Here is a 27,167-nt window from a genome sequence, read left to right on the forward strand (position 1 = left end):
AGGCTCATTGGTTGAAAGTGATTATAAAGTTAATCTTTTTTTTTGAACTGGCTATACAGACATGGAAAGCGTTGCCACATGACGTTGTGAATATCACATCTGTAGTGATCACCGATAAAACTGAATTGTTATTTGGAATACGAGACGTGTATGTCGCTTTTGATATGTTTATTATGCACTCGTATAATGGTAGCGAAACATGATTGAGCTCTTTTGAAATTTTTAGTGCTGCTTTTTGTCATTTGGCTTAGTTTTTGTGCTTGCATTTTTTTCTCTTCTTATCAACCCACTCCTGTATGCACATGTGGTGCCCACGGTGTGTCTAAATGCATGCACAGAAGCTGGCGCCAAACAACGTCAGCTGAGCGAATGAATGAAGCACGCCTTGCTTACTTTGCGCAAAGATGGTCCTACATAGGTGGGGGCTACCTTATAGCGGCGCGACACTTTGGTACTAAGGCATAGAGTCAGAAAGACAAGTTTCTGTCTTTTCAGACAGTGAAGAAAAAGGGGCAGCATCAGTTATCTCTAGCAAAGATTGTGGCAGCTTCTTGCTTTGTACTCAGTGCTTTCTTTCTCCAGATCAGAATGATTCAGATTTTTCTTTATTGAAGCGTAATGAATGGCCTCAGTCGTGGCTTTAGTTACGGCAAAACCAGTGTACACGAGTGGTCACCTGTCTTCTGTTATGTGAACGGGTTTAACTCATGTGAAGAAAAAGTCATCATGAATCAGTGTCATCATCACCGTCGTCATCAGCCTGACTACGCTTACTGCAGGACAAAGGACCCTTCAATAACTCTCCTGTGTCATCTGGGGCCGCATTAACCCTGCAGACTTCGTAATTTCATCCGACCCCTGATACGCTTGCATTTTATTAGAATCCATTGGGTTACCCATAGCGACCATAGGTTATCTTGCCTTCACATTATATGCCCTGCCCATGCCCATTCCTACTTGATTTCGACAAGAGTACTACAAGCTCGTGTTTGTTCTCTGATGTTACACCTGTCATTTTCCTTTCCATAGCTCGCTGCGTTGTCCTCAAGCTCAGTTGAACACTTTTCATTAGCTTCCACGTTTTTGCCCAATAGGCGAACCTTAAGATACAGTTGCCTTATTTTTCTCTCGGGGATATTGACAAACTGCTACTTATCACCTGAGAGTTCCTGCCAAATCACTGCACCCCATTCTTATTCTTTTAGTTATTTTAACTCTAGTGGTCCGAATCTGCGGTCACTGCCAGCCCTGACCAAACGTATTATTTTAACACTTCCAACGCATCGCTTCCTATCGTAAGCACTTGCACTCTTCCGGGACTGTTCAAAACAACTCTATGTTTCTGCATTTTAATAAACAGCGCCTTATGCGGGAGACTTTTCAAACAAAGGAAATTTGGTTTCCCTAAAAAAGATATTTGTCATTTTGCCTTTTTCAGCAGCAGCGTTTAAGCAGCAAATCACAGGGCGTTATTTATAAGGCTGAAAATGGTCAGAGCTAATTTAAATGCACATTTTTCCAGAGTTTGCAGCCTTGCAGTGTCACAAAAGGTTGACTTTAGGAAGAAGCGGAAAAATTCCCATTTTTTATATGCAAACATTGATCAAGATATCACTTTTCTGTTTCAGTACTTCCAAGATTTTCGGTGCAAATACACACCCCCGGCTACATTCTGCCTGGTTTTGCCGACATTACGGTTGATGTCAGAGCAAAGTAAGTCTTGTATTTCTAGACCACCGAAGGTAACCGAATGTTAAGTGTTGCAATAGGCGGTGCATTTTGCCTTGCTTCTTCAGATTCAGGAAGCGGGATGCAGCGAAACATGGCAGTTGGCTTGAAATTGAAATTATCATTTCGCAGCGTAACGCGATATATAAAAATTGTAAGCCACTGTCGAGGCGTAATACGCTTTGCGAAAGGGTTTTTCGTTTGTAAGCGATGAGACGCATGCTACGTGGCTGAATTCGCCGCGGTTAGTTTATCCGTCTACGCGCGCACCTCGTAATAATGTCGATGAGTAGTTAAAAAAAATAAATTTTACGCACTAAATCAACAACTGAGCTATGTGCTGCGTTTAAGCCTCTGGATTTATTTCAGCCATCACGGATTGTTATCTGCTTCAAACTTCAGTACGCTGTCATATGTATAGCACTACCGTTAAAAAAAGATCCGCTATGGCTGCCGGAATATAAGGAGCGATCAGACCGAGGAGGACGGCACAGCCAATGAGTCACCTCAGAGTAATCATGAATGCAATGAAGTCCAGAGTCCCCCTGTCGTGAAGTTAGCGCCGCCAGCGGGCCTTAAAAAGATGACTCGCCATGCGCTTTTTTTATGACGAAAAATAGACAGAAAGGCTCGCCGAAGTCGAATGAGCTTTGCGCGATAATAGACGTCGGCCAATCATGTTCTCTTCTTGCGCATAACTCACGCTTTCTTATTGGGCCTCTGATCGGATGCAGCCAGGTGTAGGCTGACATGAGGACGCACGGTATGCGGCAAGGAGTGGCAGCTCCGCAACACATCTGCGACTAAAGTTGTTTTTCCTGGCAAAAAAATTCTCTCTCTCTCCTGCCATGCTGTCATCGCGGCTTAAACTCAGAAAATAGTGAGGCGCTGGTCACTTTTTTTCCCCACAGGTTTGTCAACCAGCTGCCCGTCCGTGGTTTCGTGTCATTTAAGTTTTCCGTCAAGAACGAGGTCGGCGACTTGACAAAGATCGGCACGAGCAACAAGCCGAAACAGGTACGGAACATCAGTCCCTGTCTCGCTACCGATTTGCGCGATGTGAGGACCCAATATTTAGCTACCTAACAATAGCGCCATTTTCTACGTACTTCTTCTTCCTTAATTATCCCCAAGTACCTACAGCCTTAAAGTCTTATGCTGTAGATCTGCAGTATCCAATCGGAAGCCAAAGAAAAACAATGCAACAGCTGAACTCTTGATTATCAGCGTGTTTGTAGCGAAAACAGCTCAGGCACTGGTGACGGGGTAGACGTAAAATAGAAAAAAAAGTTAAGGCGTTGCCATCCTCCAGTTTTGACTCTGAAGGCATTGTGCTTAAAGCCTGGACTCCATGCGCGCGAAAGAGCGAGCGACGCGACAAGGCGGCACGGCGACGCTCGCTCCGTCGCTTGTGGGCAACCTCCATGGAAGCGAAGGCGGCAGGAGACGCGAACCCGCGACGCGCACAGTGGTCTATGCGCACTCAAGCTTAGAAAAGCACCCGTAACCTGTTCTCTCTCTTAAAATTTTGCGAGTGTGCCTCATAGTCAGGGCAAAGGGAATATTTCCTCTACGGCAGTGGTTTAGCGGCAGCGGAGATAGCCAAAGGCGTGCTTGCGGAGACGAAGTCACATCACGGGTTCACGGGGAGGTGTGCTTTCGTTCGGTGCCTGTGCACTCCGGCTTAGTAAAAACACTCCCATAAACTGTCACCGCAGTTTGATTGTAAGTGAGCAAACTATAATTTACCAGTGAGAATGCGCGCCGCGAGTGTTTCTGCACAGTTGGAGCGCAGCGGCACAGTGGATCGAGCGCCGGTACCCGCGGCTCGGCACGCATCTCTCCCTGCAGTACGCCCGCTCGCGTAGCCCGCTCCAAATGCTGTTAGCCCTCCACGCCGAACAAGTAGATTGCATTAATTATGTAAATCACGCGGGTCTGCCTCTCAGCTACAAAACCAAATATTTCCTCGACGGTGGCGATGACCAAGACGACGGGCGGGTTTCGTGAGATGTACCCGTGAGAAACCGTGGACAAACCGGAAACGGCTTTGTGGGGCTCTGGTTAGCCAGTCGCGTGGGGGACTTCTGGGCGACGAGTGAAATTTTCTGTGGCTGCAGATCCGAGCGACACGACAAGCGACACATGCATTTTGCTTCGCGCGACGGCGTCGCTCGTCGCTTGCCGCCGTCGCCTTCGCGTTCGCGTGAGTTTTCGCGTACATGGAGTCCAGGCTTAATGCCAATTTCAGACGCATCCGCAGACGCATCCACAGGCGCAGCCACCGACGCATCCGCGGGCGCTCTAAATTAACCTTGAAACAATATTTCGCTACCACAATCTAGAACACGTGCCTTTCGCGTTTGACAGAAACTGGACTCCTGCTTAACGCCTGCATCTTATGTGCGGTTGTAAGACGCGGAAGGAAAATTGGAATCGGATGCTTCACGTTATGATAAACCCCCATTTGCTCGTAAATTTGACGCATGCAGCATTGCGTATCGCCCATGAAAGAACTCTCGAGTGCCAAAGCCCACGCCTCGAAATTACTCTCTGAGCCACCTCTGGGTCTACACAAAATGCATGCAGGGATCCTTAACCACACGGAGAGTTTCGCATAGTGTAAGGAGTCTATGGTACGGTTTGTGGCCTTTAAGGACCCAAAGCTGGACGTGGACCATGAGGGACACCATAGTGGAAGGTCCAAGATTGATTTGGACAACTTGAGTGTTCTTTAAATTGCACTGACATCGCACAGCATGCGTGTGTGTTGTGCGTTTCGCATCCGTCAAAGTGCAGCGGCCGTGTCCAGCATTCTATCCGGACCGCCGCGGTGGTTCAGTGTTTGGCTGCTGACCCGAAAGACGTGGGTTCGATCGCTCGATCCCAGCCGCAACGGTCAAATTTCGATGGAGCCGAAATCCTGGAGGCCCGTGTACTGTGCGATGTCAATGGACGTTAAAGAAACCCAGGTGGTCGAAATTTCCGGAACCCTTCATTACGGCGTCCTTCATAGCCTGAATCGCTTTGGAACGCTAAACCCCGATAAATCAAGCCGAACCATTCTATCCGGCGACATTGGGCATAACGACTGATCCACCACAGACAGAACGCTTTAGAAGAGACTGATGCCGGGCAGTGACCCGGGCCCTTTCGTCCAGCACCAAGCGCCGCAAATGTTTCACTGAAGCGATTCCTTTAAAAGGCAGGCATCGTTTACCTAAGTTGTGTGCGTGACAACTTTACTTCATGGACAATGTATGTATACTGCATGGCGAAAAACGCACTGTGTTATTGCGTAGTATCAGCATCAAACGAAACGCGAACAAGACAAGTGAAACACACGCCGCAAAATGAGATCTTCTTAGCTGGAAAAATGTGAGTACTAGCGGACGTTAACTTTACACCAAAGGTGCGAAGACCCTCCTTTAGAAGTGTTAATAAACCTGGGTTTACTTTATCGCCAGTAGCTGACATTTTGCTGTTTTTCTGTTAGCATTTCAGTTTTCTTGTTCGCGCTTCATTTCTTGCTGATAGTATACTCTCATAATTTCTCCCCTGTGGTCCAAAGTTTAGAGGAATACCCTAAGGTCGAGCGGGTGTGGAATAAAGGAGTACCCAAGCGCATCCTTACGGCTGTAAAGGAAAGCTACAGAGCTCCAGCATAAAATCTGTAGTGGAAGATCTATAGCCTTCGATTGTAGCCATTTGAACGCGCTTGAATGCATGTCGAAGGGTAAATACTTCCTTATTATATTTTCTCTGTGTTGTGCCACCACAGGGCCATAGTAATAGCTATATAACTACATGGTTTGTCCATACTGTGCTGGTACATTTTTTCCCGTGTTAACCTTCATAGCCTCCGCCAAACAAGAGCTACTTGATCTCGGGATGCGTCGTAGAAAAAGCAGCAGCCGAACTTAGCATACAGCTTTAACTGAGCGTTTTGTTTTTATGAGAAATTGCAAATATCGAGAGGCTATCTTTTGCCTCATGGCCTACCCTGCAGCTAGTGGCAGGTGACTGCACCTACAAGCTGGCCCGCACCGACTTGGTGTCCCGGCTGGGCGAGGGACAGCTGGACGCCCTGTTCCGAACCAGAGCGCGCCTGGTGGTCGAGGCAACCGTCACCGAGGAGGCCACGGGCATCCAGGAGACCGGGCGTAATGAGCAGGCCGTTTTCACCACCTCGCCTTACCTGATATCGACAGCACGAAGCGAGAAAAGCTTCAAGCCGGGCACCAAGTTCTACGTGGTGGTGAGAACTGTGCGCGGTCTCGTGGTTTGCTTAGTGTGTTACTCCATTAACTGAAACCGCTGCAATGTCCTTCCCACAGAAGCCACAACAAAAAAGTGAAGTGTTACAATCCACCTGCCTTTTTTACTATTTCTGTATTTGCACTGGACATCTCATCGTTAGAAGTTGGAAAGATCTTGCCTTCAGCGGGCTTAAGCGAACTTACCTTTAATCATAGAGCGCGGCATACAATCTTAGGGAAGAAAAGTTATGTGCGTCAGTTTGTGAGCGGGTTTCGTTTCTGACGTGGAGTGCTGCTGATAAGTACTGTCGCGGACCGTGCGAGCTATCGCGTCGATAGAACTACATTGTGAGGTACCTCGTGAACCGCATTGACGATATTTGTCGACTTCAAACTTGAAACGGTGCTTATTTTCATCTCGAAGATTGAAGTAAGCATTTTATCGCTGCACTGATATGAAAAAGCAAATCCTGACACATGGAAAATTCATTGTCTCAAAATTTCTACCTTTTTTCTAAGATGGGATGTTCGTTCAGAGCAGCTTCACCTCAGTTATCCGAACACGTGTCATCTAGTTACAGCGGTTTGACCTGCAACGAAATCCTGCACTGTAGGCGAACCTGAACGAAATAAAAAATCTGTGATCTTGATCGATAATTGAACTGTAAAAAATTTTGGCTCGACGCTACGAAAAAAATTTAGGGCAATTTTTCAGCGACTTTTCAAAGGCTCTGCCAAGCTTTGGTTTTGCTTGCTCAGCGTTACTTTCGTCAGCTTTGTTTTTGCGCGTACTGCGTGTTGCCTATCTGATGCGCCCCTAGACGCCATAGCTGCGTGTATAATCTCTGCCGCGCCCCACTTTTCTTGTTACGTCATCTGGCTGCCTCGTCTCATCTGTGTGCCAGTAAGATTTTCCCTGCTTTGTTTTATTCCGTGATGAAAATATCCGCAACAAAAAAAAAAAGAGGGAGAATCACATTTAAGTGCTAACTGGAGGTATAAGGCTAACCACATGCATAAGGCATTGCTCCGGTTGAAGTGTGAAGAGTCAGGGAGAGAGAAAAAAATTCGCAGAACGGTTACGACTACGAAACGCGAGATTCAGCGATAGTTGTGCAGGCATTTAGTTTTGGCAGGCGGCTGTTGCAAACAGTGCCACTCGTAGGCTTATGCGACCCAGGTTGGCCGTGAGATAAGTGACATCAGACGACGAGACCCAAACAGACTCATTGCATCAATAAAGGCCTTAACACATCCTACGTGGTGTCATGCGAGATGATAACCATACCCGAGGGGCCATGGTAACCGGTAGGTGCGTTACCATTAACATGGTAACCATAGTAACGCACCCCTCGGTTACGCCGACGGCGACGACGGCGAGGCGCAGGCCAGGGACAGGCGCCTAACAGCTGTCGCTGTAAATGTTTAGAGCGGTTGAGCATTAGTTGTCGAGGAGATACTGCGCAAGGGTCCTCAAATGCTAGCTATCTCCGCGACTTTGGTAGGAGAGGGGTACGGATAATGAGGGGTTCTACGGCAACGGGGCAGGAGAGAAGAGGATATTCCAGATTAGCGCTGGATTCGGGGCTACTGGGGCATGGAGGGCTGGACGGAGGCGGCAAGGGAAAGAAGGTGGGAGGGTGGAGTTAGGGTAATGTTGAGAGTGAGGGCGCCGAAGTATGCGCAACGGCGGGGTTGAGGGATGAGCAAGGGATAGGGATAGGAGGAGTGCGAAGAGCATGTTGTCATAATAAAGATGAAATAAATTTCCGTACTTATAGTGCACGCACAAGTTTCCCATCCTATGCTTAATGCTACTCTCCCTAAGCACTGAACGACACAAGTGCTGTTTGTCTCCTTTGTTCAAGATGGCGACTGGCGTCGCCTGCTTACCAATACTAGTATTAGTACCAGTATTAGTATTAGGAAGTGGCTGCACGATAATAATGGAGACTGGTCACTATAACTGCCGCCTAAGGAAATTAGTTGGATACGTTGAGCCAATAGTAAAAGTTCCCACTATTCCAAGCCAAATTGACACTAAGAAAATGCCAATCTAGGGGCGCGATTTTCTGAGTGGGGCCTTGCACACTGCGCTATCGTCCGCAACGCTAGCCGCTCTAAAGTAAAGACGCAAAAGTTTAAAAGCGACGAGCCTGTCGAAGATCTTCCCAAAGTGCGCACAGCCAGCCAAATTCCATGTTGGTTGCTGCGGCAAAGGCGCCAGCTGTGCCACCCTTTTCCCACAATGTGGCTCACGCGAGGTTAGTGATATCGGGCGACTGCTTCTATTTCGCTGGGCGTATTCGCTCTCTCTGTGGGCCCGGAGGACGCGGCTGGTGTGCGCATGGCCAGACAAGACGTGCGGTGGTTGCAATGGCTACGGCACTAAGCATAGTTTATTACTCCACGTGAGCGATAAGGGAGGCTTATGATGTCGCATGGATACTCTATAGCATACTGGTGCTCTGGACAGAAACTGGCCAAGATGTCTAAATTGCTCGGAATTTACTGATATTCTCACGCACTGAAGGCCTCAGGCCAACTTCGGCCATCTGGCCATATTCGCATCTTCCTACTGTACACATTGTCATCAACAATAATATATCCGGTTTCCTGTTTTTCTAGTTTAGAGCTACTGACCACAGGGTGGGTGCTCCTGCTGATATCTGTCTTTCTTGCTAAATTCAATTATCTGCCTCTCAGTGTGTTTGCACTGCGACGCCACCTTGGTTCGCAGTTCTTCCTAAGACAGTCCTTCCGTCCTGCAAGCGGACTTGACGTCTGCTCTCTCGCACTTCTCGCAGGCGGAAGTGACGTACACCAACGGTGAGCCAGCCGCGCGCGTGCCGACAAGACTCACGAGTGAAAACGGTCGAGTGCAAACTATGAGTCACAGGACGGACGTTAACGGCGTGGTGACCTTCCTCATAATTTCCACGTCTGGTGACGGTGAATTCAAGTTTACGGTAAGTGCGCACACACGCGGAGGCTTTTCGGGCAGCCGATACCAAAGGGAGCGGCTTAGTAAGCAGATGCGCGCCGGCGCCCGTCTACTTATACTGGCTAGGCTGTATGCTTAGTTAGCGCAGAAGTGAAATTTGGCGCTGTTATTAGACTTTTTCCTGATGACGGAGCACACTCTCTTAAGATGTGGTCTCATCATGTACCCTCTTGAGAAAAGGCGTAACGAGAAATTGGAAGCTTGATGCAGTTTATAGAAGGGCTACCATACGGAATGCTTACATGTACGGTGTAGCGTTTGTCAAGCATACACACAAAAATGAACGGGGCCTTGCTAGTTGCGCATTTTTAACCTGCTCGCAAAATGGCAGGTATGTGGGAAAAGTGCTAGAAATGCTCCCGCATATTTTGCTTTTGATATCACTGGATATTTAAGATACACTTATGAGACGGCACCTCAGTGATCGCACAGAAAGCGGGAGGTTTAGTCATGCTACGCTAATGCATATGTGGGTGTGCCGTGAATTTGGTATTAAGCAAGTCTTAGTTGAATTTTTCCTTACGCCATTATACCAGTGTAATTATTGCCTGACAAGTACCGAGTGACTGCAACCCGTTAGGTTATTTGTTTATTTCTTTATTGATACCTCAGACCTTTAAGGCAGTGAGTTTTGCTGCCTCAGTGCCTTGATGTGTTTCTCTTTTGATGCTTCGCGGACAACTTTCAACTGTAAAGTAACTTGCAGTGAACTTAAAGGAACATCGTTCTTAAGTAGCCAACCGAAACTGCTGCCTTTGCCACTATATGTGTATTAAGTAGTGTTGTGAAGAATGTGCTGACCTTCACAGGTGGAAACCGCCGACCAGCACTTTCCGGAGGATCAGCAGGCCAAAGCTTTTGTCATGCTGCAGGCATACAAAGACGGATCAACAAAATACATCGCCATCGAGAGGAAGGATCCCAGGGCTTTAGTTGCGGTAAGTATCGATCAGCTATATCCACCGATCAAGAGTTCTTTCGGGAGCACTCAAACTGTATTCGTTCTTTTAACTCTCTATCCCTGATTTCGTACCTTGCAAACGTGAGCGCGAAACATTATTTATCGTGTTTAATTTATGGGTATTAGAACAATTTTTGTTTCACTCGTATAAAAAAGACTGGCCAATGATAGTAAGTCATGTATAATTTTTAGCGCCTGACCAACTACAACCAGTATGCGAATTTAGTGCACGCTCCTACGTGGAATTATATCCAGCTTGAAAATAAAAGCACATTTTGAAAAGCGTCACGGTGTCAGGAGGTTATGAGAACATAAGCAAACAAAGATCCTTAGTGCAGTGCAGTTAGTCGAGGCAAAGCTTGCTGACTTTAATGTGTCAACCTTACTCTAAGTTGAGTGTGATGGTGCTTTTATGTTGGGCGTATGTATATGTTCCCCTGTTACCCTCCCCGGTCAAAGACGCTCCTAGTCAAAGATCAGTTTTCAGCACAAATTGTAGAATGAGACGCTTTCGGTGCGTGTGTAAGCTATGATTACTTATTTTGGTCTGGAGTGGCTTATTTCGAAAGAATGGCGTATGCAAGTGTTTTTTGAAATAGACTGTATCATACGGCACAGAGGCTTCGGCAGGGCAAGGGCACCTTCAAGCGTGCTCAATGTTGCGTGCATCCCACCCCTTTATGGCTGCAAGCAGTGAACTGAAACAGGAATTCCTGTAAGATCGCTTCTTCCTTGTTTGTATGCAGGCAGGCTCCACGTATGAGGCCTCGATCTTCAAACCTCAGAACTCCCAGCTGACATCAGCGTATTACGTGGTAAGGAAAACAACCCTGAAATCTCATTCCAGCCCATCGCATTTTCTAGCTACACCGCTTTACGCACGCATCAGTTGACCAGAGTAGAGCATGATTTTTCTTTCCCCTACTGTAAAAAACAAAAAACCATGAATATTTACGGAATTCTCAGGAATTGCCCTCTTCTGATCAAAATGTATGAACTGTCACTGCAGGAAGAGGCACTGTGTTAGTAGAACAGTGGACAGGCGAAGCGGACAAGTCAGAACACTGTTGACTTGCCTCTAACTTCAAAAACTTCTTTTATAAATAAACAGGTTCATTGACTTCGGAAGAGAGCCTTGCGATTTGTTGAAGACTTGATTCGTGGTGCTGATACAGTTTGTCTAGACGTTCGGCGGTACATTGTCAGGATGGGAGGGTTAAGGCCGTAAAGATTAAAGCCTAGCAGTCATTACCGTTACATCGTGTCCCCTTCAGGTTGCAGTCCACTTTGTAGGAAAGGCTGTTTTTGCTCCTAACTAGTAGCGATAATCGTAGCTGCTTCGGCTGATTTAACACAAAAAGATGCCCATCGTGGGCCGGGACAGTAAAATATGACGGCTAAAATCATAAAATGAGCCCGTAGTTACGGAGAACTGCAATATTTAACCCCAAATTCCAAATGCCATAAGGTTACAACAATGTCACGCAATATCGTCGTCCTACAGGCAGCGTTTTACAAAAATCGCTAATGATGCACGCAAGTCATTCGATCTACTTGTTGCATCCGGCAGGTGAAAGTAGAGGGAATGGGGAATCTGCTCTTTTTAAGCTCGTACGGAGACCTCGGGTTCCTGTTAGTGAATTCCACTTATTCAACAAATCCACGCGCCTGGAAGGATTCCGCTTTGAGTAGTTAGGAAAACTTATTCTGGTGATTGTAAGATTGCGTAATAGGAAAGAACGCGTGCTAATAAACGTTCGCCAGAGATCGGGACGGCTTGGCTTCGCAGGTTCCGTGTCATTCCGCCTAGAGCGGTGTAGAAAACTTCGCGATGTTTTGGCTTGAACTGTGCGTGGAAAAGAACATACGTCTCGAATCTGCATGACATTATATTCTACGAGAACACAATAAGAGCATAAACATCATTATCCTTCAAACGAATTGAGCATTTGCTGCTAAAAACATGCGTAAGCAAAAAATAAAAATCTATGAAGGCTGTTTACAGCTAGTGGTGTCGAGAATGACGGCCTTGTTTCAATACTCTTGTTAATAAATCAGAATATTCAGTCTAGACCGGCAGTCTCGAGCTCGCTCAAGCTGCTTGAATTATTCATCCTAAATATTCACCGACGCACACTCTTCACAGATGCCTGTCATGTGACGTCTGTTTACAAAATTTATAAGATCTGCAACTGATCACCTTTATATTTAGGATCATGAGGGGTTTTACTTCTTTGGCCATAAACGGGAAATTTATCTTAAAATCTCGTGAACAATTTCACAGGTATAAATTGAATGAACGAACGAATGAATAAATGAATGAATGAATGACCTTCAATTCAATTTTTCCCAGTGCATGATTGCTCGGTTTTAGGGGCTCGCTGTGTGCGAAGAAATGGTGTTCTTGGTTAATTCTGTTAACCCTTGGTTCATTCTTGATTCACGCTGTCTTCTGCACACAGGTCCTCTCCCGCGGCCGGGTAATGGAGGCAGCGAAGATCGCCACGGTAGGTGGTGTCCTCGACCCGAAGGTGGCCTTCGTCGTGACTCCGGAGATGACGCCCAGCTTCCGACTCCTGGTGGTCGCCTTTGTGGACAACGATCTGGTCACAGACGCCGTCTACGTCAACGCTGTGCCTACGTGCACGACGGACTCGCACGTGAGTACAAAGTCCGTGAAGAAGCAGACCCGTTGCTTACCGCGGCCGGCGCAAAACTTGTGTCGTTATTCCTGAATATATGAACTAAGGCCACCCAGAGGGAACGGGCCTGGCGAGGGCCAGTTGGTCCTAAAGGGCCACTGAACGCGCATATCAAACTAGGCAAGATGGATAGGCTTATTCCACGGGGACACTGCCTCTCAGTAGGGTGGTGCACGCATAATCTTGGCGAACGCGCCTCTACTGGTTGAACGCTTTTCTCGTGAATCACCCTCCGTTGCCCTCTGGCGCCTCACGTACTGCGTGCACGATGAATCGCGCTAGGCAACCCTTCACTTTTAAGGGGCCAAATGAGAGGTGATGGTGCATGCGTGTAGAACTTCTCAGATATCTCTCATCACATCTAAAAGCATATTCGTCTTTTGACTGCGCAGAAAACACCGTAGACCATGCCACTCGCATAGCTCTTCACACGTTGACAACGCGCATCCATGCGCGTCTCTGTATGAGCGCGTAAATGGACGGATGAAGGGAGAGCGAAACTGCTTCGCCGGCCGCGTAGCAAACACAAAGATAGAGACGGTTGCGAGCTTGCGGTTGCAGGCAGCTTGCGTGCACCGAATGCGAGGCGGAAGCTCCAGCGCTCGTGTTTGTCACTAACATTTCTCTTCGTGGTCTGTTTTGCGCTGTTTTAGTTACGAGACCTTTCGCACTGTCGGCTATGCTCGCCGCACAGCTTTCCTCGTATATGAACGGTAATTGCCGGTCGAGACGGTGAATACGTCCTGCGCCGCCACTGCACCAATGTTCGTAATAGCATGGCGCGACGTGCTGTTACACAATTTTCTGGATTATAAAAGCCTTCTTTCCGGTTCAAAATGACTTATGTGCCATGAGGTAGGCCTACCCTGTAAGTCCTTCGTATTTTGCTTTAGTGCCGCTTTAAAGCTGATCCGAGGCTACCGTGGCACTACACGAAAGACAGGACGCGGATTGGAGGTAGGGAGACTGAATGGAAGTGGGGAATTCGAGAGGGCCGTTACAGCATGCAGGGAAAGCTTTACATGCCCTAGGGAGAAAGCCCCTACTAAACACCTATCTTGCTAAACAGAGGGCATATCCTTTCAAGTAGTTCTAGCATGCAGGCTAAGATTTACGTCCTAGGAAGAAAGTCCCTGCTAAACACCTATCTTGCTAAACAGAGGGCATATGCTTCAGGGCAGTTTTAGCATGCAGGGGAAGAATTATGTCGTAGGAAGAAAGCCCCTGCTAAACACCTATCTTGCTAAAGAGAGGACATATGCTTCAGGGCAGTTTTAGCATGCAGGGGAAGATTTATGTCCTAGGAAGAACGCCCCCTGTAAACACCTATCTTGCTAAACAGAGGGCATATGCTTCAGGGCAGTTTTAGCATGCAGGGGTAGATTTATGTCCTAGGAAGAAAGCCCTCTGCTAAACACCTATCTTGCTAAACAGAGGGCATATGCTTCAGGGATGTTTAGCATGCAGGGGAAGATTTATGTCCTAGGAAGAAAGACCCTGCTAAACACCTATCTTGCTAAACAGAGGACATATGCTTCAGGGCAGATATAGCATGCAGGCTAAGATTTATGTCCTAAGAAGAAAACCCCTGCTAAGCGCCTATCTTCCTAAACAGAGGGTATATGCTTCAGGGAAGTTTTAGCATGCAGGGAAAGATTTATGTCCTAGGAAGAAAGCCCCTGCTAAACACCTATCTTGCTAAGCAGAGAGTGTATGGTTCAGGGTAGTTTAAGCATGCACATGAAGATATTTGGCCTTGGAAGATAGCCCCTGCTAAACACCTGTCTTGCTAAAGAGAAGGCATATGCTTCTGGGCAGTTTTAGCATGCAGGGGTAGATTTATGTCCTAGGAAGAAATCCCCTGCTAAACAGCTATCTTGCTAAAAAGAGGGCATATGCTTCAGGGCAGGTTTAGCACGCAGGGGAAGATTTATGTCCTAGGAAGAAAGCCCCTGCTAAACGCTTATCTTGCTACACCGAGGGAATATGGTTCAGGGCAGTTTTAGAATGCATGAGAAGAATTATCTCCTAGAAAGAAAGCCCCTGCTAAACGCCTATCTTGCTAAACAGAGGGAATGTGCTTCAGGGTAGTTATAGCATGCCGGGGAAGATTTATGTCCTAGGAAGAAAGCCCCTGCAAAACGTCTAACTTGCTAAACAGAGGGAATATGCTTCAGGGTAGTTTTAGCATGCATGGGAAGATTTATGTCCTAGGAACAAAATCCCCTGCTAAACACTTATCTTGCTAAAACGATTTAGGGGACAGCTTTGGATCCAGAAAGCTTTCTCTTCAGAAGACTGCTTGCATCTTAGGTAGCTTGTTCGCTTGCACCTAGACTCCATTCACGACTCCTGCAGTTCACTTTGACCTGGAAAAGCCCTCAAGCAGTGCTGGAACCCGGTTCCACTGAGACCCTCTTGCTGAAGGGCACAGAAGGCACAAGAGTTGGCTTGCTGGGCGTGGACCAGGCAGTGTACCTTCTGCGACGCAAGGACCTCCTAACGCGAAAGAAGGTGAGCGAAGCCTATAAAGACCCCTGATGACTGAGTACAGCGGAATCACGAAACATTAAGCTGTTAAGGACGGAGCAGTCGCCTAGTCAAGCGGCTGGCAGCAGCCGCATTTTGTAGTTGCTCCATCCTTGTACTTCGTACGAAGGAAAATAAAAGTTTGTTTTATTTGATTTGATTTGATCAGAACCTTGTTAAAGACCCGTGATCATTAGAGCGTAAGCTTCGACGATACAAAACACAGCGGTGAAGAACTGACTCCGGACCCAGTGAAAGAGCGAGGTGGCTTGAATCACTGTGTGTAATGGGAGATCAACACCTATCTCTTGGCTGCTAAGTGTTGCGTGCTTGATAATCCCACCTACCTTAACGGCTGCTGAGCAGCGCCAAATTCGATTGCTCAATATGAAATTTTGCACTGAAGATGTACGTTTTGTTTGGTTACAGGATTTGGTACTGGGTGCCTTGATAGCTCCGCACAGAAAACACCGACGTTCTCGTCGTATCTATTTAAAGGCTGTTATTAAATGTTCCACCTCTGTAAGGGGGCACTCCGAGACACAGGCATGACAGCTTTTTGTTTGAATCAACAAAAATTGCGTTAAAAAATTATTTTTGGTAGTTTCGCTACAGGACACAGCATTACTACAAGAGATCGTAGAAATGCTACAAATGCTATCAGTGTGAATTCTTAGAACGGCTACCGTGGGCTGAGACGGGCCTCTGATTGTACTTCTGTGCCAGGATGCTTCTTTTCGGTTCAGTGGCGCCCCTTCTGCGTGAGGTTTGTCGCAATAAGGAGAGTTCACTGATTAGTGTAACGTGGACAACTCGAGTGCGCATTGGTTCTTTTGCAGGTGTTCCAGTCCATGGAAGCGAAGGACATGGGCAACGGACAGGACGCTGGCAGGAAAGCGGTGGAAACCCTTGCGAACGCGGGCGTTGTGCTGCTCACATCTCAGGCCAGCTACGCCGCACCAGGCAGGGAAACATTACCACACTCGTTATGTGTAGACAAAGTGCTTCGTGTAATGGAATAGTAGCGCGTCCTCTGTCGCCCTGTTTCCTTTGAGTATACTCGTTCTGTGCAATGCGCACTGCAGTCTATATTCTAGGGCATGCAATAGAAAACAAATGTAGCCATGTGGTAATGTGTTCGCAATTGCTGCCGCAGAGAAAAGAAAAATAGAGGACCTTGGTGATGGGGATAATAATACTGCGAAATAATGCGACGTCATCAGATATCAGCATGACCCTCAATGATGTAGCATTTAGTCAAAAAGGCACGTGCCGAATCTTCGCATACGAAAGCAAGTTGTTCAACCTGCGTAGTTTTTCACTTGCAGTGAGTGGCCTGTGCGACAAAAAGCAGGATACGCCGCATCCTCTGAGGTGCCGTTTACTGTCTCTTTAATTTAGCTCCTAAACTTTAATTGTCTCATCTGTGCAATATTTATTGTTGTAAAGGCGAAATTTTACCCGCATGCGCTCGGATGTTGTGGTGAGTCTGCTGACAACCTTAGTTGCAGTCTTATGATATCTACATGTCTGTTTGAGGCATCACACGTAAGCTACAATTCAGAAGAAAACACATCCGTACAGTAGGCTGCTGTTTCGACCCCTTGGCCGCCTTAAGTGACGTAAAGTGCCTAAGCGCTGCGTCTTTCACGAGGTCTGTAGAAGTGTGTGGAACTTCGTACGAACACCGTTATTAATCTCGATCTCATCCTAATTGTTTTCGGCTGCCTTGCTTCCTTATTTGATGGGCCAATACATAACACAAAATAGGAGTTTTTTTCAGGCTGTCACGCCGTAGAAAGTAATGCTGCACGCCATAGTGAGAGAGAACATCAATTGCTATTACTCAGTACTGAACATTTATTGTCATGATGCAGTAATATGGCAATAAAACGTGATGAGGCATTCCACAAATTGTGAACTTTTACTCATCAACCGAACAGAGCGCCTGTATTTTGTGTATGTCTTGCAATACTCGACATAAAAGAAAGCAGCCTGTTTTAAGAATGTGACTTCTTGTTTCAGTGGTAGAGAGACAGCGCGGAAAACGTGAAATCAAGCTGGACATAGGTAAGCAACACTTTATTTTGAGAGCAACCAACTTTAGCCTGCTTTACCTCTGTGCCACGCAACTAAGGCTTGAAGGCCTGCGACGTCAGACGCCGGACGTTATCGCTTTGCGCTAGCGATGGTTCGAATGCAGCTCGTGGAGCTACCAGCTTTTATTTCTCGTGTGTTTACAATTCTGGCGAAAGTTATGCCCTTGGAAACAGAGGGTTTCAACTTAAGCTGCGGGTTTAGTTTTCGGTATAAAGTTTGATTCAGACTGCCGGAAACAGGAGGCTATAAGCATCATGCTTTATATGACAAGTCCTCTCGATGGCCCCACCACTGCGGTCCACTTCAAATCTTGCATTCCCTTTCGTGCACTAGTGGCCAAGGTATGATGAAATGGTGGTGCAAAGGAGGTTTTACTCCGCAGTGAAAGAGTACGAAAACGAGACGCTCCGAGACTGCTGCTCCCGGGGGATGCAGCCTGACCAGCTCCTACGCAGTTGCTCGGAACGCGAGGAGGCTCTGCTCAGCTATCTGGATGCCGGCGTGGCCCTCTACACGAGAGAATGTGTCGCAGCCTTTGGCAAGTGCTGCATCCATGTCGAAGGTATGGAAAGCTACGCCAGAACTCACCACGTTCCTTTTGGCGCTTTTGCGCATTGTGGATTTGTTGTAGGAAACTGAGAATTTCACCGTAGCCCTTGACGAAGGCGCCATGAGGCGCGAATTTCAGCTCGTTTACTAACAAAAAGATGCCATTCCGGTGGCTGAAACTTCAATTTTAAGATGGTGAAGCCGCGAAGCATTCAGCTTGTACGAAAAACTAGAGAAATGGCAACAATACGTACACAGATAACCCTCTCTGTAAGTATCTTGTGTGGTCAAAAGAAAATCTTGAGGGCAGACAATGGCCCTCAAAGATACACTGAAGGCAGCTCCATTCTGTTATCGCTCTGGCTCTTTCTGAACAAATTTAACCTTTGTCCGGCAGTAGAAAACTCTTTGTGATTGACAAAACTGAATTAAAATGCTTCTTACCACTTGATTCAAACATGTGACATCCTTACCAAGTAGGGCTGGTTGCCGCCGTTTTAAACCTGAAAATTGGCATAATATAGCCTTTGGAACCCTTCAGAAAAAGTTCGGAGTAAGCAGTTGATTTGTGAAATCGGGCAATGATAGCGACACCCTTATTTCGTTTCTTTTTTTGAACTTCTATCCAATAGAAGCTATTCGGTCGGTACAGGCCAATTTCAATTCGTCCTCTGCATCTCTTTAAGTTATCACGGGGCCCCATTCTCCCTCCACGGGCTTTGCAGTGGTCATAAAAAAGCGGTCTGAGCTTCTTGGCTGCATTGCACGCATCACACTAAACTGGCGCAGTGGAGTCAGTGGCAGATCGGGGAGATTCCGATGGTGGCTCTGGCTTTGTGGACGAGCACCTTCGCCTGCCTTGGCACTCCTCTGCAATTTCAAATAAAAGCCGCATCTGATTAGGCAGCTGTATGACCAAAAAATTCGGCGGTGGTTTAGCTCTGGCTAAACCTAGAGAGACGCGACAGCTACAGCTGGCTGAGTGAAACTTGGCCACGTCACCGACCCCGTGAACAGCCACGTGATCAGCCACGGCGCCGCGCCGCCAGCAGCTGCTTCGCACCACGTGATCAACCACGTGACAGCGTGGCGGCGCCGCCGCAGGGTTGCACGCTGCCACGCTGAAGGCCCGAAATGCTACCGTAATGTAGGTATCGCTACAAAATGAAAAGTGGTAGCATTCCTACTAATAGGAAATGTCCGCCCAGCAATTTCGCAGCTACACAAATTTCTTCCTAACGCGTTGTAAAACGCCTAGTGCAATACAGCGCGTCTTAAAATTTAATGCGATAGTATCAGAGTTCTGGTCCCACATAAACCCCGACGGTTTCCGGTGTCACTAACTTAGCTTACTCGTTAAGAAAGTTCACGTAACCCTACCACGCCATCACAACTTGTTCTTAGTGGCAGACGGCAGCCTGAAAACCATAGTAGGCGGCAATTAAATTAATGATTGGTCGAGAGAACCACCATATTTTGTGACGTTATCGCAACGTGCCCACAGGGTTGTGAGCAACGTAGTTGGTATAGACCAGGCTAGATAAAGAAGGGAAATCAAAAATTAGAAAGTGCGATATATGAAAAGGTCGGCACCGTCACAGAATAGCGGATACCCTGCATCGGTAGCTAGCGCTAAGAATATGGTGATTGATAGATCGGCACTATCAAAGAAACTGATGCAAACACACACAGAAATGGTAACAGAAGCTGCGACAGATGTGAAATCTAATGCTATCGCTTCCCGCTCTAAAGGTTACTTATTAGGCACACCCATAGCTTTTTTTCTTTCTTTCGGCAGCTTGTGCCTACGGCGCCGCATCACTTCATTTGGGCTGTACCGGTAGACACAGCAGGGTAGACATACACCCTTCACCTGCCTTTGCTCCAAGCTGTCCTTAGTTTAAGTTGAAGGCAGAGGATCGCAGCATTGGTCAGGTGCTGGCCGGTGACGCACTAACCCCGACGGGTTTGCAACACGCAGAAAGTTCGCTTAATTGGTCCTTTTTTCTCACTTTCAGACAACCAGGCTGTCGGAAGGTCATCTGCAGAGGAAGCCGACGTGTTGGGCATGAGCAACTTCAAAGATTTAGAGGGTGAAGAAAGGCGAAACTTTAGAGAGACGTGGATATTCAATCAACTAACCCTACGGTAGGCAGCCTTCCTCAAAATAAGGATTTCCACGCCATTGTTTAATTGCAGAACTTTGGACTGACTGAATGCTCATGTGGTGAACTCGGTTCGGACTCATTAGTTATTTCCGCTTTTTAGTAATCCATCATCATTAACTATATTTTAATGCTGAGTTCATGTCATTTTTCCCCACATGCACGAAAAAGGAGGCGTTTTTGTCCAGCATTTAACATTGACGAAGTTGTTAACTTTATCCTGGCTTGGAAGTAAATCGTCTAAGCGTTGTAACGAATTCATTTTTTTTTATTGACGCCTAGTCGTGACTACAATTCTTTTGAAAGGCGTACCTACATGAGTGATGCTAACTCTCCAGATCAGGAATTGTACCACGTATTTGCAAATGAAATTCACAGGTTTCTTGCACACAATCTTTACGAAGTATTTGCACTCTTTTAGAACTGCGTATTCAGAAGCTTTGTTTATTTAAAGATTTAGCTGTTGACTGCAATTACTGAGAGAGAATGAGCAATTCGAGGAAAAAAGCAGATGTATTGAAGTTGGCCTTCGTTTCAGGAAGCGCACAAGGGCAGATCATGGAATAAAACATCACGCGATATCAGGAGCGCTATTAATGGGCACTTAACTGAATTTAGTGCACTTTTCACTCATCAATATATGGTGAAAGTTATTTTTCTTTCAACGATTATAACAAATGAAGTTTTGAGAAGCAAGTTGTAGCAGCTCTTAAAATGTGAGTGGGTAAGGCACAGGCTAACATAAGGTCTGGAAGAGGAGCGGCTCAAGCAGATTAATTCTGAATTTTAATCGTAGTAATTGCCTAAAGCCAGGCCCTTAGCTTTGTAGTAGCATTAGGTTACCTAAATGCGTACATAACTGGTGAATAGCGTAGCTGATCACAGCGATGTAAAACGACTCCCAAAGTACAGAGGTATCCAACCAGGTATCCGACCATGAAACACGCTCCGGCAAAGATGAATGAATACGCATGTGCGATTATTTTTGCTCTACATGCTTTCTTTGTGCAACATTCCAGGGAACATGGAGAGGCTAGCCTTGAGGTGACCGTCCCAGACTCGATCACCACGTGGGAGGTCAGCGCTGTGGGCGTGGCCCCATCTGGCGGGATATGTGTACTTGATCCTCTCGAGATTCCGGTCTTCAAGAAGCTCTTCGTCGAAGTCAACCTCCCTTACTCCGTGATCAAGAAGGAACAGATCGATATACCGGCGACGGTGTACAACTACGACCACAAGGATCTCAAGGCAGGCCTTTGTTCTGTTGGGACTGCTTTGTGCCTGGGAGCTAACTTTGCAGCATCTCCTTTCGCATATGTTTGTTGAAAATAAGGGCGCAACGTGACACCCATCAGAACATAAATGTGCCGTTCTGCGCAGGTTAGGGTGGCGATGCTCGGGACGAAGGACGTGTGCTCGGGTGCCAAAGAAGGCAAGCGTTCATCGGTGCGCACGCTGACCGTGCCGGCGGGACAGGGCCGCACGGTGGTCTTCCCCGTGGTGCCGTTGGCTGCTGGCGAGAGGGAGATCCGCGTGGCCGCCTATAGCGATGGGTCAGCTATTGACTCTGTCAAAGTGATGCTCAGGGTAGAGGTGAGTCTCTTCCAGCTTTATGGCCCGCCAGAGCAACTTCATAAGTCATCAGTCTGGTCAACTAAATCTTTTTGCGCTTCTATGTTAAAGTGGCCCCAATCATCTACAAAATTTTTCACGGTGTGGGATCGTGGATAAGGCTGCATTCTTGCGTTGTTCCGCTATCCACTGAAGTGGTGTTAGTTCCAGCAGATGGAGCACGCATATTCTCTCATGGTTCTGTTTTTTGTCGACCTCCTTCCTGCAGGAATTATTTTTTTTCTCGCGAACCAGTATTCGTCAAACTTTTGTCTCTGACTTTACGTGACTCGTACAGCCTTTGTCAAAAATAAGGAGCTCGAGAGGTTTGCTCCTAAGCCTCGTGGTCGGAATTCAGCAGCCCCTGTCGATGTCCAAACTTGTGAGAGGTGACGACGAGAGTTCCTCCCAGGATCATAATTTTTGCGAAGCTGGTGATGCATTACGAGCCGCACAGCATGGTCGTGAAGTTTGCTGCTTGGGCTCTTAACGCGAGACAAAAGCCGTGCATTGCTTTTAAAAATATGCTCTACCAGCGCTCTTTTATCTCCCCGGGCGATGTTTGTGATAAGAAGAGTTCTTCCCATTGTCCCATTCTCTCCTGTTGGCCAAGACTGACAAATATGTGGCTATATTTCTTTTTTCTAGCCACCTGGTTTCAGCAGGAATGAGAGCTTCAATCTCATTCTCGACCCTCAAAACACACAGAAACGACCAGCGCGGAATGCCGCAAGCCCCACGCACGGCTACAGAGGTGAGGAAGATAATATCTGATAGACCGGTCGGTATAACTGTTGCACGTCAAGATCTCTGCCCATTATGCTGAGAAGCCTTCATGTTTTAACATATTTGTGCATGTTACTTAACACCAGCCTCTTTTAAAGGCCAATCAATTTATACGGCTCATTCCGTCCAGGTCTTGTTGGTAGCTTGGGATAAAGGATCGGATCGCAAGATGCGATATTCATTTTGAAAGGATTGATGCGAAAAACACTGCCAAATTACCGTTTTCTTCATATTTCTATAATTTCTGGAAGTACTCGCTTGGCATAGCGCGAAGTAGGTTGCCTCAAAGATATTTACCAGTGATGCCACCGGATTTCGTTCTTTTCGCGGCAACGTCGTTCCCAGGTGCTGGGCGGGATCTTTTAAGGTACAGTGCAAGAGCATGAACCGTAAAAAGCTCGCGTAATCGCTGCCACAGTTGACCTATTGCTAGATATATGGTGTAGTGTTGTAGACGGAAAACGTTTAAGCAGATACTAATTTTACCACCAATTAATGAGGTCTCATCTGTATTGTGTGTATGTATATATATATATATATATATATATATATATATATATATATATATATATGGGCATGTTCAGATAAGAACGGTAATCGAGGTCCCATGACCATTTTTTGTTTTCAATTATATTTTTATATGTGATGGGTAAATGTGTCCGCACAAAGGAATGAACCTTAGTTTTGCAAGAAACTTCGTAGTTTTTTCGGAAAAAAATCGTATGTCACAAGAGGTGGAGAATGTCGTTTTTGTGTGTCGTTTTCCAGGCCTGGTAGACCCGGTGGGGTCGTTTTCTGTACTCACGTGTTTTCTCTGCGCTGGAGCGCTCCCTCGACAAGCATACTTGGTATCTCAGTCTCAGCTCGTACGCCAGACCGAAAGAACATCAGTGTCGACGGTGGGCAGCCTGTGTTAAAAATCCATTCATCTGTCCATCTCCTTTTTTGGAAAAGCAGCTCTGGGCCCTGCATTCGTCACCTGCTCTTCTGTCTCGCGATAATCTCCGGAAGCGGTGAGCTTTTGCATTCATTAAAAGATTTCCGCGGCGAACGTTTTGTGCCGACTACTCAAAAAGGCACAAACAGAGAATTGAAAAAGGACGTAATTTTCGCAGTGTAAAGACACTCAATGTCGCTGCTCTCAAAAAAGTCCTACTTCCCGAAGAAGCTCTCCGAGTACGAGAAAGTGACTTCATCTTTCAGAATTGTTACCGTCGGTTCAAGGAAGACATAGATGATATGCAGGCAGAGTCAACCGAAACATTAGAAGAATTCCGCCCTGGGGAAGAAATCGTAGAAATTTTAAATTCAAGTGTCAGCCTTACCTCCGAAATCTCGCCCCTAAAGCCACCGAGCGCTCTAAAAAAACGCCTCAGACTTTCCTATGCAAAGCGAAAGCAGGAAGAGGTGGCAAGAGCTATGGTGACGAAAATACGATCGGGGATACAGGCAGCATATAATGTCCCAGAGACTTCGCGTGCGTCAGAAGAAAAGTGTGCGCAATGCAGCAGTTGGGAGGACAACCTATATGCTGCCTACAATAGGTGTACGTCCTTTCAAGAGCGTTGCCAGCTGCTGACACTGCTACCACGCAACCTAACCATGAAATATGTGCAGGAAGTTATTCCAGAGGCAAAGAGGTACGTTATCCAAAAATCGAAGAAGATGGTGGATGAGGAAGGCGTATGGTCAACACAGGAGAGATATACAAGATGTAAACTACAACAAGAAGACATTACCACCGTTTTAGAATATTACACCATGGATGAACTCGATTGCTCTAGACAGACTCCGAACAAAAAGGATGTTGTGAGAATCGAAAAGGAGGGAGAGAAAGAATGGATACCTAAACGCTTCATGACGCGGTCCTTGCGAGAAGCATTCCGCCTCTACAAGCAAGCTCACCCTGCCTCCCAGGTTGGCCTCACAAAATTCATATCCTTGCGTCCTATAAGTGGGTGAAATGCTCGCCACAGTGGAAAGTGTGTGTTTGTGTGTGCTGTGCAAACTTGCAGTTGTGCCTCGTGGGACTGCAGAACGCGTCCGGAAGGTCGCTTTCTCCCGATGATATGCAGAGCCTCTGCGTATGCCAGGAACCTACTGCGTCGTGTTTCCTTAAGAATTGTGAGCACTGTCCACAAGATGGCATTTTCACTTCGGAAAATTTTGGAATGAGCAGCGAGGACGAGGTGTTGATTGCTTCATGGGAATACGGTGAGCTCGTTAAAAAGACTCTGACCGCTTCATCATTTATGAGAGAATTTCTGAGAATGACCATGAAATGGATTCCCCACAACTATATTAGATCTGTGCAAGCAAGAGCAATACATGAAGAAAAACACAGCTGCAAGAGAGGTGCAATTGTTTTGCATTTTGATTTCGCCGAAAACTGGACAGTTGTGCTTCCAGACGCAGTACAAGCGTACCATTGGCAGAAAAAGCAGGTGACCGTGTTTACCTGCGTTGTCACGTCAAGAAAATCGACTCGGAACTACGCCGTTATTTCCGACGATATGTCTCATGATTCAGCTCATGCATGCTTGGCTCTGTCAAAAATCAAAGCACACCTCGAAGACAACGCGCCAATCTACACCAAGATAACATATGTGAGCGACGGGGCTCCCGCTCACTTCAAGAATAAATATCAGTTTCATGAGCTACAACGCAGTGAATGTCAAGAGACGAAATGGATGTTTTCGGCCACTGGACACGGCAAAAATGCTTGCGACGGCGTTGGTGGGCTTGTCAAACATCGAGCATCACACCACAACTTGCAGAAGCCGGCAAGTGAGGCCATACAAACAGCCAGCGGCTTCGTGGACGCAATTCAAGGAACGCTAAAGAACATCACCATTCTGGAGCTCCCACAAAGGGAGCTTGCAGACTTTCGCGAAACGAAGAAAAAAGAATGGAAAATGGCAAAGAAAGTGCCTGGAGTTCAGACGCTCCATATGTGGAAGTACGTTCAAACAAATGAAGGCAGTGCTTCCTACGTGGCCTCCACCGCTGCTTCGGAATGGAAGAGACTGTGATCTGGTTTGTGCTTCGTGCTGGACAATATACTGTGCGCATACCGACTTCAACTGCTGCCGTTAATTTCTTGTTACGATTATCTGAATTGCAATCTGCATATAAAGCGGCATCCCATTTGTAAATTGCGTTCCTATTAAAACTCCTCCTGATTAAAAATCTTGCAGATAAATTGTTCCTCTCAGAAGACGACGTTCTGTCTCCTGACAGAAGTAAACAGATGCAGGTACGGAAACGTCGGCTTCAGAAACACATTAATATAAATTTTTATATATAAACATTTTTCTAAGAACGGACAAATGATCTAATATTTTTAAAAACTCGATTACATACCAATGTACCTTACGACGATAAATTAGAAAATACAAAAAAAAAACGTTTGACCGCCAGCAGCCAGTTCATCAGGTGAAATAGCGAATTTATTCCCATTTTGACGCATTAAGAACGCCGCTAACAAGCGAGTAGAAGCTGTAAAAACATTCAGGATGGTTTGCATATTGTGGTAAATGAAATGTAACCACGTTCAGTGAGTGCTAAATCAAATTTCTGACTGTTACTGTTTCTAAGAGGCAGTAATAAGCAATTCTAGGTAACAAAAACATGAACAGAGTTTTGTATTTATTTTAATACTTTAAAACAATATAATGCAATACTTGCTTAATGCCTTAAAATTATGAAGTATTGAGTATTATTAGGGCAAATTTTAATAAATATCGATGATGATGTTTTTTTTTTTAAGTTCAAGTCAAAGTTGTCACTTTTTTGACGTTTTTGAACTGCTGCCAATTTTGAGGCCATGTTGAAAAATATAGGTCAAGTGTAGAGCTACACAACTTGCCTGAAGTGATTAAAAGTAGCTGAAAAATACAGAGAAAAAGATTCAGTCGGGAGATCTTTACGCATCTTGCCCTAAGGCTGCCCTGAAAAGTGCCTTTTTGGCACCGCACAGCTCCGGAAGCGAAGTTTGCGATTTTTTACTCAGAAGCCTGACACAGCAAGAAAACGTTTTTTATTTTTTTCGTATAGTAAAAGTTGTAATAAAGTACTGAAAAAATAGTTACGCGCGGAAACAATTTATTGTGCATACAGTGATGCTCCAAACTTCTAACTTTGCGAAGTGGGAAAAACGACATTCTCCACCTCTTGTGACATACGATTTTTTTCCGAAAAAACTACGAAGTTTCCTGCAAAACTAAGGTTCATTCCTTTGTGTGGACACATTTACCCATCACATATAAAAATATAATTGAAAACAAAAAATGGTCATGGGACCTCGATTACCTCTCTTATCTGAACATACCCATATATATATATATATATATATATATATATATATATATATATATATATATATATATATATATATATATATATATATATATATATATATTGTGGGGTTGACATGGGGAGATAAGTACTTTCTCCCCACTCAATCGCGGCTGACACGGTTCAAAGCCGCCCGAACCCCACCCCGTGATCGCGTACGCTACCGAGCGCTCGCCGACCACGGCGGGCCTTGCTCTGGGGGAACAAAGGAACGACACCTTGGCTGACACAAACAGGCATTTATTGCTACAGAAACAATAACGCCAGCTAGCAACAAGGTACGCTAATGAATCAAGGACGTCCGACTCACCAGCAAGGTTCCGAGCGAATGTTCGCCCGCGCTAGGGCAAGGGATATAAACTCCGCAGGCCGGACGGGACGAGTACGGGAGCCTGTCTCCCCGTCGCTTCTTCGCCC

General features: G+C 46.2%; 1 protein-coding gene across 3 annotated transcripts in view; it reads left to right on the forward strand.

Annotated features, from left to right (window-relative positions):
- The window catches only part of LOC144125702 (venom factor-like), a 188,684-nt gene that overhangs the window by 103,286 nt on the left and 58,231 nt on the right, over positions 1-27,167 (forward strand). For all 3 annotated transcript variants that reach the window (XM_077659329.1, XM_077659328.1, XM_077659330.1), the window contains exons 8-22: positions 1,629-1,713; positions 2,640-2,745; positions 5,738-5,986; positions 8,795-8,956; positions 9,801-9,929; positions 10,699-10,767; positions 12,415-12,612; positions 15,013-15,168; positions 16,023-16,146; positions 17,209-17,253; positions 17,666-17,845; positions 19,851-19,980; positions 21,017-21,245; positions 21,378-21,590; positions 22,257-22,362. In XM_077659329.1, the coding sequence (XP_077515455.1) occupies positions 1,629-1,713; positions 2,640-2,745; positions 5,738-5,986; positions 8,795-8,956; positions 9,801-9,929; positions 10,699-10,767; positions 12,415-12,612; positions 15,013-15,168; positions 16,023-16,146; positions 17,209-17,253; positions 17,666-17,845; positions 19,851-19,980; positions 21,017-21,245; positions 21,378-21,590; positions 22,257-22,362 (2,181 nt within the window). The remainder of the gene's footprint in view (positions 1-1,628; positions 1,714-2,639; positions 2,746-5,737; positions 5,987-8,794; positions 8,957-9,800; positions 9,930-10,698; positions 10,768-12,414; positions 12,613-15,012; positions 15,169-16,022; positions 16,147-17,208; positions 17,254-17,665; positions 17,846-19,850; positions 19,981-21,016; positions 21,246-21,377; positions 21,591-22,256; positions 22,363-27,167) is intronic.

The sequence above is a fragment of the Amblyomma americanum genome, chromosome 3 (genome assembly GCF_052857255.1).
Source record: "Amblyomma americanum isolate KBUSLIRL-KWMA chromosome 3, ASM5285725v1, whole genome shotgun sequence".
NCBI classification, from domain to species: domain Eukaryota; kingdom Metazoa; phylum Arthropoda; class Arachnida; order Ixodida; family Ixodidae; genus Amblyomma; species Amblyomma americanum.